The sequence below is a fragment of the Hyperolius riggenbachi genome, chromosome 4 (assembly GCF_040937935.1).
Source record: "Hyperolius riggenbachi isolate aHypRig1 chromosome 4, aHypRig1.pri, whole genome shotgun sequence".
Lineage (NCBI taxonomy): Eukaryota > Metazoa > Chordata > Amphibia > Anura > Hyperoliidae > Hyperolius > Hyperolius riggenbachi.
Window position 1 is genome coordinate 455480967 of NC_090649.1, and position 14335 is coordinate 455495301.

The 14335-nt window shown below is 47.5% G+C and overlaps 1 protein-coding gene across 9 annotated transcripts in view; it reads right to left on the reverse strand.

Moving 5' to 3' along the window:
- The window catches only part of ALK (ALK receptor tyrosine kinase), a 942963-nt gene that overhangs the window by 140540 nt on the left and 788088 nt on the right, over positions 1-14335 (reverse strand). For all 9 annotated transcript variants that reach the window (XM_068232762.1, XM_068232763.1, XM_068232765.1 and 6 more), the window contains 2 exons: positions 12530-12637; positions 11096-11196 (listed from right to left, as the gene is read on the reverse strand). In XM_068232762.1, the coding sequence (XP_068088863.1) occupies positions 11096-11196; positions 12530-12637 (209 nt within the window). The remainder of the gene's footprint in view (positions 1-11095; positions 11197-12529; positions 12638-14335) is intronic.

Sequence of the window (14335 nt, forward strand, 5' to 3'; positions counted from 1 at the left end):
TTTCTGATGACTAACTCAAACCAACCCACCTGCGCAAACACCCAACCTGACCCCAAACTCCAACCACCTCCCCCTGCACAAACACCCAACCTGACCCCTAACCACCTCCCCCTGCACAGACACCCTTCCTGACTACTAACCCTAACCCCCCACCCCCCGCATAAACACCCTACCTGACCACTAACCAGGCCCGGCCCTAGACTTTTTGCCGCCTGAGGCAATCTTTAAAGAAATCGACGCCCCCCCCCCCCCAAACCGTGGGTGTGGGGGGCCGCCCGAGCTGGAGGGGATAGCGGGCAGGAAGGGGGAATTGGGCCTAGCGGCGGGGGGGGGGGGGGTCGGACCCCTCCCTCCCTCGCCTGGGTCCCCCGTCCTCCGCTCCCCTCCAGCTTTAAAAAGTTACGTTGCTGCCTGCAGCTATTGTAAGAGGCAACGGGCGGGGATCACTCACCTCTTCATCGTTCCAGCCTGCGCTCCACTGACGTCACTTCCTGCTACACCGCACAGGAAGTGACAGTGGAGCGCACGCTAGAACGAGGAAGAGGTGAGTGATCCCCGCCCGTTGCCTCTTACAATAGCTGCAGGCAGCAACGTAACTTTTAAAGCTGGAGGGGAGCGGAGGACCCAGGTGAGGGAGGGGGGGGTCCGACCCCCCTCCCTGCCGCTAGGCCCAATACCCCCTTCCTGTCCGCTATCCCCTCCAGCTCGAGCGGCCCTCCACACCCACGGACGGGCAGGTGCCGCGCCCTCAGAAGTGGCGCCCTAGGCAAAAGTTTCACCCCGCCTCGTAGGCGGGCCGGCCCTGCCCCTGATCACCTCTCCCGCACAAACACCCTACCTGACACCTAACCCTAACTATCCCCCCGCACGAACACACTTCCTGACGACTAACCATACCCCCCCCCCCAAACAAACCTACCTACCAACCTACCTGACCCCTAACCACCTCTGCCAAACGCCTAACCCTAACTGTCAACCTGACCCCAAACTCCAACCATCTCCCCCTGCACAAACACCCAACCTGACGCTTAACCCGACCTGCCCGGCACACAACGGGCACCAACAACACTGCGTCAGGCATCTCGAAGATCAGATGCGGCGTGATGGCTGTTATTGTCACGCAACACTAAACGACGTTTGCATTATCGTGCGCCTGTACCCACATCACGAGATCGTGGAAACAATCGCTGGTTGCTCAAAAAAAAATTGCCGGTCGTCGATAAAATCAACAGAAAAGTTACGAGGTGGGAATGGGCCATTAAATTTTATCAAGGAAACAAGTCACTCCAGTGCAGGCAGAGAGTGGGTGAACTCAGAGGACCTGCAAAGTTTTCCGCTTAGCATTCAGCTTTACACCATTATGGTTATGATTCTTATTTAAACACATAATGAATGACTGCTGCCTGATCGGGCTGGAGTAACACAAAAGCAGTTGTCATAATTACCTAAACGTGAAGTCTGGTGTATTAGCCGTCACCTGCGATTCTAAAGGGAGACGTCTTTGTGACACATTTAATGGAGACTAATTTTGTCTTCTGAAATTATTTTCTTTTACCTAATTTCACGGTTATTGTAATGATACATCATTTATACTGACGTGATCAAAGGCGTCTGCACAAGACGAGGATAATGTTGTTGCTCGCTCATCTCATCTAGGATTGTCATTTTGTCAACTTACAGACTGGCTTGAAATGCCTCATCCCCAGTAACGGCGCTACAATGGGGCACTGGCCCCATCTGGGAATCTTTGTGCACCTCTGAGTGCCCTCCCTACTCAGTAACATACAGTTACCTGTTTCCAGGCTCCAGTAGCGTACAGTGAACAGGATAGGCATAGGCAAATGCAGGGGGGATTACAGCTGCCCAGAATCTCCCCCTCAGACCAGTGCTGGGGACAGGGCTAAGTTGAGACACCAGAATATCTGCAGGCATCCTGCAGCTTACAGCACTGCCCCCTCTCTTTCCCTGCTACAGTTGACTTTGGATGTGTACAGAGCATGGAGCAGCTCTGGGGAACTTAATAGAGTCAGGTATGAGCATAGCCCTGTGCCCTGCTGTGTGAATGCTTCACTTTCCCCTTCATTACCAATGTCGGCTGTCCTCATTATTATCTGTATCCAAACTGCTCCTGATCAGTCCCGTTGTCAGTCAGTCGGACTGGAAATTGCATTATATGTACCCAGCATGATGTCCTACCATATTATTATACTGTATTGTGCGTGGCTGAGGGAGACCTTTCAGGAATCCCCCCCTTGAAAATCCTGGGTATGCCCCGATCTGTAAAAAAATCTCAATGTCAGCTCAAGTTTATGTTGGCATTAAAGGACACCAGAGCCTACAGCGTGCGCCCAGGGCCGGGAGCACACTGCGCATGCATATGACGTCATACACTTGCCCAGTGCGCTCCCGGAAAAGGGCGCACACTGTAGGACGCACACATCCCAGCCAGCGCCTGTGCAGTAGTGCCCGGCTCCGGTAACCCGGAAGAGGCTGCTGGAGAGGCATTTAGGTAGGATGTAGGGCAAAAAGGAGAACAGGGGAAGCGGTAGGCATCAGGAAAGGTGACAGTATATCCATGCTCCCTCCGTTTCTCTAAGTTTATTTGGCTCTGGTATTATGTAAGTAAACCAAGGGTCTTATCTATATGCCATAAATACTTCACAATCCTTTCAAGATCCCTTGTAATTAATGTATCTGGATGACACTTATATTTGCAAACAAATCTCTCTACTGCCTTCTGGTGGTATGTTCTAGCATTGTCAGTCAACAGGAATAGAGTCTGAAGAAGGCTTACTAGCTGAAAACTTACCGTTTTTAAATGGTATTATCCTGAGTCAAAACTTCCTGTCTGTAAAATAAAAGCTCTAGCCTGCAGCATTGCTTAGCTACTAAGATAAGGAATTACACACACAGTGTTTCTCTCCCCCCTGCTGCTTCCGTTTCCCTTGTTTGTAGAGTCGCAAAACATCAAAATGAACTTCCGCACACTCATGCAAATCCTCATGCGAATCCTCTTAAAAAATCATGCAGCAATCAATGCTGTCCCTACAGCTAAATTAAAAGCTGGGATCTTCGTTACAAGAATAAAGTTTCTTGCGTAGTCACATACACCGCGTAGAGGTAGCCCAGTGTCGTATGTGTCCTAACTCTGGCCCTGTAACATGCATAGCACAAACATGCACGCATTCAGCGCATCAAAACCTATCTAGGGAATAGGAGCACATATCCTTAACGTCCTCCCTGGGACAGATAGTGCATCTTACTAATCCTGCAAGGGAGCTGCTAGTACCTACATGTGTACCATGCGAACACACCAGCAAGCTGTGTGTTAGGATCACTGATAGGGAAGAGGGAGAGCACTAGATAAAATCTTAGCCTCAAAGGATCAAATACAATTTAAAAAACACAAAATCCAGGCTCCTCCCCTTGAGCTAGGACATTTAAACACTTGTAGATTTAATGGGGAGGTGCTGGAAGGGGTGTGGCAAGGGGTGTGACACTGGGCTACCTCTACGCGGTGTATGTGACAACGCAAGAGACTTTATTCTTGTAACGAAGATCCCAGCTTTCAACTTCGCTGTAGGGACAGCATTGATTGCTGCATGATTTTTGTAAATGGATTCGCATGAGGATTTGCATGAGTGTGCGGAAGTTCATTTTGATGTTTTGCTGTTTTGCTTGCCACACCCCTTCCAGCACCTCCCCATTAAATCTGCAAGTGTTTAAATGTCCTAGCTCGAGGTGAGGGGCCTGGATTTTGTGTTTTTTAAGTTGTTTGTAGAGTCGTCTGACACAGTCTGGGGGCTGGAATGATTTGTCTGTGATCTGTCCACACAGGAGCAGCTTGTTAGCAAGTAAGGATTAAAGTATGACAGCCAACTAGCCAAGTACACCTGTTGGTTTGCTTTGCAACCTAAAATATGCGAGTGACCGGGATGTAACCACAAATCATGGGCCCCCAGCAATATTTTAATGGGGCCCCCCAATATTGACACCATTTCTCTTGAAGGTCATAAAACAAGTGTGGCCATCATAATCTTCACACCCAGAACAAGCTTAGCCACAAAAACACTTGGACCCCTATATTGGAGGAAGGGACATTTAGTAGGGAACCCCTCACAGCTCTGGGTCCTCCTGCAGCTGCAGGGACTGTTCCCCTGATTTATGCCCCTGGTGAGTGACTTTTTCACATTATTTATCCTGGTGCTTTAATATATTGAACTATTGGCTTCTGCTAGTCTGATACCCTTATGTCTTTTCGGTCTATGGATTGCCTTGGACCCAGGGCCGGTTCTAGCTACAATGGGGTCTCGGGGAAAAGTAACTTGAGAACCCTACTGGTGTCTATTTCTCCCTACTCTCACACAGAACCCTCCCCTCACCCCCCCTGGTGGTGCTAAGACCCCCCACCCTCCCCCGGGGTGCCTAACACTAAGACTCCCTGGTGGTGCCTAACCCTAACCCCCCTTGGTGGTGCCTAACCCTAACGCCCCCTAGAGGTGCCTAACCCTAAGACCCAGCTTGTGATGCCTAATCCTAACTCCCCCCCCCCCCCCAGCCCTGAATCAAAAATCTCGGCTATAAAAGGGTGCCCTTTTGTAGCAGAATCGAAAACCTTGTAGCCAAATCAAAAATATGGGTTACAAAGGGGTGCCCTACTGCAGCCGAACAAAGCCAAATAAAATATTGGCTACCAAGGGGCGCCTGCTTGTAGCCGACATGAAAACTCGGGCGCCGTTTTAACCACCTTGTAGCCGATATTTGCATAAATAACATTGATGTCTATGGAGGTGCCCTTTTCATAGAGGCAGCTCAGGCACTCTTTTCAACTTATCCAGCCCACTGACACCCTACCCCACAGCAGATCCACCACCAGGGCCCCAAAGCTGACCGCTAGGCCCACCCGTCACACAATATCATCAATATCCACCTTATGTCCACTCAAAAGCATTGTTAGGATTCCCATTACTGTATTTCCCACCTCCCTTCCTCCACAAATAGAGTGTACACACAGCAGTGTCTTACCTAATCCAGGCAGGACACAGGAGGCAGCACCACACTCAGGGGCGTAGCAATAGGGGGTGCAGAGGTTGCGACCGCATCGGGGCCCTTGAGCCAGAGGGGCCCTGTAGGGCCCTCCCTCAACTACAGTATTAGCCCTCAATTAGTCCTGTCCTCATAATAATCACTTCTATAGCTACTTTGAATAGTGGTAATCATTAACAAACTACTCCCCATTCCCTTCTTGCACCTCAGATGCTGTAGTTGCCATTGGCAGGTTTTGGTTTACCGTATCAATTGTTATGTATAGAGTGCTTGGGGGGCCCCAATGTAAAACTTGCATTGGGGCCCACAGCTCCTTAGCTACGCCACTGACCACACTCTATGCTTCAGACTTTGGCTGCACCCTGGCAACAGGTAGTGCAACTTGACTTAGTGCCGTACCCATAGGTCACCATAGCTGGAGCGAGTGTAGGGCGGAGACACCTTGGGGGGCTCTAGAAGCTCTGGGGTCCTGAGACAATTGCCCCCTTTGCCTCTATGGAAGTGCCAGCCCTGCTTGAACAACCCCCCTATAGAGATGGGCCGAACGGTTCGCCGGCGAACGGTTCCCGGCGAACTTCGGTGGTTCGCGTTCGCCTCCCGCAGGCGACCGTTTCCGGAAGTTCGGTTCGCCCCACAATGCACTATGAGGGTCAACTTTGACCCTCTACATCACAGTCAGCAGGCCCAGTGTAGCCAATTAGGCTACACTAGCCCCTGGAGCCCCACCCCCCTTATATAAGGCAGGCAGCGGCGGCCATTACGGCCACTCGTGTGCCTGCATTAGAGAGAGTAGGGCGAGCTGCTGACAGACAGCCTGTCTGTCTCTCATAGGGAAAGATTAGTTAGGCTTAGCTTTTCCTGGCTGCATACCTGTTCAGTGATCCTGCCACTGCATACCTGTTCTGTGAACCCACCCACCACTGCATACCTGTTCAGTGATCCTGCCACTGCATACCTGTTCTGTGAACCCACCCACCACTGCATACCTGTTCAGTGATCCTGCCACTGCATACCTGTTCTGTGAACCCACCCACCACTGCATACCTGTTCAGTGATCCTGCCACTGCATACCTGTTCTGTGAACCCACCCACCACTGCATACCTGTTCAGTGATCCTGCCACTGCATACCTGTTCTGTGAACCCACCCACCACTGCATACCTGTTCAGTGATCCTGCCACTGCATACCTGTTCTGTGAACCCACCCACCACTGCATACCTGTTCAGTGATCCTGCCACTGCATACCTGTTCTGTGAACCCACCCACCACTGCATACCTGTTCAGTGATCCTGCCACTGCATACCTGTTCAGTGATCCTGCCACTGCATACCTGTTCTGTGAACCCACCCACCACTGCATACCTGTTCAGTGATCCTGCCACTGCATACCTGTTCTGTGAACCCACCCACCACTGCATACCTGTTCAGTGATCCTGCCACTGCATACCTGTTCTGTGAACCCACCACTGCATACCTGTTCTGTGAACCCACCACTGCATACCTGTTCTGTTCAGTGGACCCGCCACTGTATACCTGTTTAGTGAACCCGCCACTGCATACCTGTTCTGTTCAGTGGACCCGCCACTGTATACCTGTTTAGTGAACCCGCCACTGCATACCTGTTCTGTTCAGTGAACCCGCCACTGTATACCTGTTCTGTTCAGTGAACCCGCCACTGCATACCTGTTCTGTTCAGTGAACCCGCCACTGTATACCTGTTCTGTTCAGTGAACACGCCACTGCATACCTGTTCTGTTCAGTGAACAGTTTGGTGTGTCAGTGTGAAGCAGTACCTTAATTACACTCCCTGTTTGATGTATACACATGCAAGATGTTTTAAAGCACTTTAGGCCTGTCATTTAGCATTCAATATGATTTCTGCCCTTAAAACGCTGCTTTGCGTCAAATCCAGATTTTTCCTGGGGACTTTTGGCGTGTATCCCACTCCGCCATGCCCCCTCCAGGTGTTAGACCCCTTGAAACATCTTTTCCATCACTTTTGTGGCCAGCATAATTATTTTTTTTTTTCAAAGTTCGCATCCCCATTGAAGTCTATTGCGGTTCGCGAACTTTAACGCGAACCGAACCTTCCGCGGAAGTTCGCGAACCCGGTTCGCGAACCTAAAATCGGAGGTTCGGCTCATCTCTACCCCCCTACAGCTTCGTAAGTGAAACCCTTCATCCCTTTTAAACTTCGGTACCGTTTCTCACACACTTGTCAGCATTAAATGCAGCTGCAGTACACACGCCCATAAATCACGAGGCGAGGCGTGTCTGCATCATTTCAGTCACGTAACCTAGCTCAGAAAGATTAACTGCAGCGCTGCACGGGTCAGGTGAGGCAAGAATGGGAACAATGGGAATTGACACAGCAGCGCGCCCGGCAAAGTTGCTGCTATCAGCAGCGGAGCGCCTCTTGCAATGTGTTTATCCACACGCATGCTAATATTTAATCTAGACAAATCCGGAGAGAACATTAAAAATATTGGTTTAGCTTTCCTTTAATTACAGGTCCAGAAAGCGCTGATGAATCGCAGAGGGCGGCCCGAGTGCGTATTTCACAGGCAGAGAGTCAGATTGTATTTTCAGATCTTTTTAATGAAAGGGAAGGTGCCCCCTGTGGGGAGGTTTAATTATTAAAGCTTTTTTTATGTTTAGCCTTGTTGCGGTAGTTTTCTATACAACCAGTTGTACTGTATATATTATTCATTGCCGCCGCTACCTGCAGTTTATTCCTGGAACAAATTACAGATGTACGTGTTGTCAACTCTACGTAATGCTGGAAAGTGAAGACGAGAGAGGAAAGCTGGAGGATTAAAGAGGAGCCAATGACAGGTGGGGGGAGGGGGGGGGGTTAAGGAGGTACCCCACCAATTGTAGAGAACTTCCTTAGGCCATAATTCACTAAGATCATACTAGTGATAATAGGACAACGGGCGTAAATGACCACACATCAATCAGTATTTTAATTCACTAAAGAAGCTCGCCTTATTAACATGTAGTGATAAGCTTTCACAGTGAGAGTGTTGTGTTTCACTCAAGTTATCACCTCTGTAGTTATTCTCACATGCAGTAGATAGGGAGAGGAGGACGCAGGCACGCAGGCAGGATGTAGCTCCACCCCTTCTGCTGTCAGTGATATTACAGCTAGCCTCTGTAGGACAGCCAGGGAAGGTGGGAGAGAGGCTATGGCTGTGTGTGTATGTGGTTGTGTCTGTTTCTGTGTCTCTGTGTATATGTATGTGTGTGTATATATATATATATATATATATATATAGATAGATAGATAGATAGATAGATAGATAGATAGATATAGATATATACCTCGAGGGGAAACTCAGAGTTTCCTCTGCTCTAAAAGAAAAGCAACAGCATAATAACCTTTATGAAAAAAAAAACTTCATTACAATGTATGAAAATACTAGAAAAATACAGAATTCAACAAGTTGGTTTCACTTTGCAGGGCGCTTTTCCACTTTCCTATACTTAACATTGAGGCTAAATCGCCTCAGAAATCAGCAAAAATGCCGCAGGACCCGCGTTTGGGAAAAAAGCACGTCGCTCTGGTGTGCTCCATACCATTCAAATACATTAGCCAAGCGCTTTTTGAAGCGCAAGCGTTTTAAAAACCGCTCATGGTGTGCACCAGCCCTCGGTGTGTCCTCTATGGGGAGAACTGACTCGGCAGAGATCCTGCAGTGTATTCACAGCTGCTGATAAGAACTACTGGTAATTAGACAATGTGATGTAGCTAAACAACCACAGACCACAAAGCAGTAGATTTCTTCAGCAACTAGATGTGGAATAAAGACTTTTCATTATGTGCTGTGCAAGAGTTCATGGCAGCTTTGAGGTTGGGACCACCCCTCTGTGTGCAGGAAATCAGGAGTTTTCTGCCTTGTGTTTTTTTTTGTGTGTTTTGCGATTTTGGTTGAGAATTTTTGTATGTGTTTGTGACTGCGCTTCCAATTTTTTATGTGTTTGCTTTTGTGTGTGTGTATTTTTTTATTTAATATTCTCCCCTTTTCAATGGAGAAAAATACAGGGCAGTGGAGTCGGTACAAAAATCCACCGACTCCGACTCTTCAGGTTAGGATTCCACCGACTCTTCCTCCTCTAATTTGCATATTACAATTTTGTTGATTGAAAGTATGTAACATGAAATGCATCTCTAAACTGCTAACGCTTAGGAATTTTAAAATACAACTGAAGTGAGAGGGATATGGAGGCTGCCATATTTATTCCCTTTTAAACAATACCAGTTACCTGGCTAGCCGGCTGATCTTCTGCCTCTGATACTTTTAGTCATAGACTAAAACTAGTCCTTGGTAAGAGTACTTGTAGAAGATAGGAACAAAGAACATCTATCAGGCCCTAGGCAATGTGACTGTGGATACATGTAAGAGTGATGTGCAGGTTCTCTGCAGGAGAATGAGGGGATGCCTTCTACACATTCTTCTACACATTCTTCAGGTACAATCTGAACCAGGTTTATGGGTGACAGACAACACCTCTGTGTTCAATGTGCACAACATTTTCAGTGGATTCCCTGCAGCTCTGTGGAGAGGGCATATGTAGAGTATAGTACTACTGTGTAACAAAGTAAACCTGAGACAGATAAAATTAAAGTTTTATACATACCTGGGGCTTCCTCCAGCCCCCTTCAGGCTAATCAGTCCTTCGCTGTCCTCCTCCGCCACCTGGATCTTCTGCTATGGGTCAAGGTACTTGAGCCAGTCTGACGTAGTGCATATGCACACACTCCGCCGCTGAGAGCGTACTAAACCTAAAATGCTCCTGGCTGTAGGAGCGGCACTTGGCCGGACAGCGCTGACTGGCTGAATTACTGGGACTCATAGCAGGAGATCCAGGTGGTGGAGGAAGACAGCGACTGGATTAGCTTGAAGGGGGCTGGAGGATGCCCCAGGTATGTATAAAACTTTTCTTTTAATCCGTCTCAGGTACCCTTTAATTTGTAGTAAAGCAGCATCAACGCAGAATTATTTCCATCTCATTGCCCAGCTCTACTAGTGACACAGCTACACATCAGGCTTTATTCTTACAGCATAGATGTCATTTAGATGTTATTTAGTATACAGTATATATATATGATTCCTGTGTACACACCATGTACTGTATACTGTACAGTCACAATCAGATATGTATATCTGACTTTAAAATTCAGGGACTGCTTTATTGAAGCAGCACAAGTAACTAATTTTGATTGGTTTATTTCATTTTTGTGGACTAACCAGAGCTATTACTGTATATATAAATTATTTTTATTCACTCTGTGGGTCTCAAATTTACAAATGGAGTGCTTCCTTTGAGTCTGAGACTATATAAATTATTTATGATGACTATTATCTGAGAAATAGAACATTTTATAATATTTTCTATTTTAATTACAGTTTAAATTCATTAGGAGTTGGAGTCGGAGTCAGTACATTTTCTCCTGACTCCGACTCCAGGTACCCAAAAATTGCTCCGACTCCTCGATTCCGACTCCCCAGCCCTGGAAAAATACAGTATCATATGTATTTTGTAAAAATTGCAATTTACTGTATACCATATGCAAATCTCATGTGATTGCGGATGCAGGAAGAAGCTACATGTTGTGCATTTTAAAACGTTACAGTGTGAAACGCACATAGCTGTGTTTTGCAATGCGGCCCATACTTTCATTACGTGCGATTTTGTGTGAGCTTCCAGCACCCCCCGAGAAACGCATACCATTCAAACAAGCGTGCTATCTACCTAAAAGGTTAAATTACAAAAAGATTAGTGCGGCACCCATCTATGCTTTGTGCCATATTTCTAAAGAAAACTGAAATATCCCTTTAAATGCCTTCAGTCAGGAAGGAGAGTCACACACAAACACACACTCTTTTTTAATACTGTATAGGGGGGAAGGAGGGGACTGGACTCTGGTAGCCCCCGTCATCTCTCCTCTCTTTACAGTTAATAACAGACTTTTGACACAGAATATACTGTACAGTACATATGTATATATATATATAACGGGCGCCTTGCGGCGTGCGGTCGCTTACCTCGCAGGTGGCGTTCTTCAGCGGGGACGGATACAGCACGTTGGTCAGTATGGAACTTTGGGAAAACGGCGAGCGCCTAGTGTTCAGGATGAGCGCGGCGTCTGTGTAATGGAAAGAGAAACAGATCAATGAACGATGTTAATATCCAAAACCTGGCGATTCGGAATTTCATCCACCTGTGCTACAGACTCACAGGGGCGTAACAATAGACCCTGCAAGGGTTGCAGCTGCAGGGGGGCCCAGAAGCCACAGGGGGCCCCATCCTGGCAGACTGACAACTAAGGGCAAGGAGAGAGAAAAAACTTTCTGCTCTTTGCTCAGTTGTTCTAATGACTGCATCTGCTCAGCCACTGATAAGGAATCATACAAAGTTTTGCAGACCAAGATTTATAGACAGTCCCTATTCGGTGTGCAGCATGGTCTTTTGTACAGCTTGTTCTACCTCCAGCCTTTCCACCCCTCCCCAAGTGCTATGCACTGTAGTAATGCTGGAGGAGTCTGGACACAGAGAAAAGGTAGGAGAGGGGACCCCATCCAAAGTTTCGCCAGGGGGCCCCATGAGATCTAGTTACGCACCTGCAGACACAGGGTCACTTTAAAGAGGCCCTGTGGTGACATATAGTAGAATGCACTAAATTATCCAGGATACCCACTTTCCTCCATTAACCACCTCTAATTAGAGGTGGTTAAAGAGGAACTGTAGTGAAAAGAACACAATGAATAAAATTAATTTTTGAATTTTTTTTTTATAATATTTATTTATAGATTATTTAGTCAGTGTTTGCCCATTGTAAAATCTTCCCTCACCCTGATTTACATTCTGAAGTTTATCACAGGTGGCGGCATCTTTAGTTCTGCAAGGTGATCTCTGCGGAATGTTTGGTTAGCTTCGACATCTCCCACAGCGCTGTACAAAGTGTAGTCTTGTCACACACTGTCCCTCAGAGGAGCGCACACCCTAATACCTACAACAGTCATATGTCCATTGTAATCTTGGGCTAATTTTTAAGGGGAAGCCAATTATCTTACCTGTATGTTTTTGGGATTTGGGAGGAAATCTGAGTGCCTGGAGGAAACCCACGCAGCCACGGAGAGAACATACAAACTCCATGAAGATAGTGTCCTAACTGGGATTCGAACCAGTAACCCAGAGCTGCAAGACGAGAGTGCTATGGCATCATGCAGAGTTCTAAAGCCAGAATAGAATGCTCTGACGGGAACTCCACATAGCTAAACAGCCTAGGCTAAAAATCACTGGGCGAGGCTACATACCAAAATACAGCACTATATAGATAGGAAGTGTTTTTGATGCGGAAACCAGGAAAATTACCATAAAAGTGGGGATCCTGAATAATTTACTATGTCACTGTATAGCTGCAATGTCAGATTACACGGTTCAATCCATGATATACTCTGCATATTATTCCTTCTTACCCCCTGAGTCCTCCAGAGTACCGATCCTCCACTGTGTGGTGCGGGGGTCCAGTGCCCAGCCACAGGTGCCATCTTCAAACATGCAGTAGAATCCTGGAGGTAGATTCCCTGTTGGGCAGAACACAGGCAACAGTGTAAAGAATATCTGTGTACTGAATATTTACATCTGTAATAGACTGTACATGTGCAGTTTGGAAACTCACCACTAGATGGTGCTTTGCACTGTCGCTACTAAAGATGATCAATGGGACATAAATAATCCTGATTGGCATGGCAGATAAGTGTATAGACAATTGTATGCGGCTTGGAATTGGGCCAATGGAAATCTGCAGGAAGTGCAGTTCTAAACTGTATGCAGTTTGCATCAAATTAATCCTGTGACTTTAAAAGTAGAGGAATTTAGATACTAGTAAGCTAGTAGTGTTACAGTACTAGTACTGTTCAGTAAACCAGCACCTATTCAGTAGAAGACCTCAGGCAAGACTCCCTAACACTGCTACTGGCTGGATGGTGTAATGGTTAAGGGCTCTGCGTCTGACACAGGAGACCTGGGTTCGAATCTCGGCTCTGTCTGTTCAGTCAGCCAGCACCTATTCAGTAGGAGACCTTAGGCAAGTCTCCCTAACACTGCTACTGCCTATAGAGCGCGTCCTAGTGGCTGCAGCTCTGGCGCTTTGAGTCCGCCAGGAGAAAAGCGTGATATAAATGTTATTTGCCTTGTCTTTGTCTTACTGCCTACTGAGTGCTCCCCAGTGGCTGCAGCTCTGGCGCTTTGAGTCCATCAGGATAAATGCGTGGGATAAATGTTATTTGTCTTGTTTTGTAAGGAGTATTTGGGCAAGGTTCCCTAATGATCTTTGTCGCCTGTGGTGTGCGCCTTAAAGAGACTCTGAAGTCTCATAAAATGCCACTTTTTATGTAACATTTATGTCCAGCAGTTTCGCCTGCATTCCTGCGGCAGATCGCTACAGTTGAACCCCCCAAATGTTAGGGCAAAAATCCACAACTTTCTTGGTCGTGGACTTTGCTGTCTGGGGAGGCAGAGCTTTCGGCTGCAGCTCCATTCACATCAATCCCCACGGATCTCCGCCTCTCCCCGCCCCTCTCAGTGAAGAAAGACTGAGAGGGGCGGGAGAGGCAGTGATGAGCGGGGATTGACACGCATGGAGGCAGAGCTGCAGCCCAAAGCTCTGCCGCTATGAGGAAGCAATCCCCGCATTCTCCCACAGGGATTTGGGGGGGGGGGGGGTTTAAGTGTAGCGATCTGCCGCGGGGATGTGGCGTTTTAGTTAGGGCGAAACTGCTGAACATGAATGTTACATAAAAAGTAGAATTTTATGACACTTCAGACTCTCTTTAAGTGGCTGCAGCCCTGAAACTGAGTCCACCAGAAGAAAAGCGTGATATAAATGTTCTGGGTCTTGTCTTACCTTGATCCTCCAGAGGCTTCCCACGTACTCCTCCCGCCTACCAATGGACGCCGGGACCCTCAGGAAGTTTTGGCTGTGCTCCCCTCCGTAAACAAACGCATAATGCTCCTTTATGGATGGGAGAGATCCCAGTGCTGGATAAGTGAAGGCGAGGGGGATAGGGGACAACTCAGGAAAAAAGGGCACAAGAGCCCTTATGGAAAGAAGGTCGCCACCATAGGTGCCTATTATAAAAGCTGTGATTTGCGGCAAAGAAGAGAAATCTGGGCTCCCAGATCCGCCTGATTCTACTGGGCGTCGAGGGATGCAGATATGCAGATTGCGGCACTGCATAATGGGCGCCAAAATTTCCTGTTAACCTCCCTGGCGGTATGAT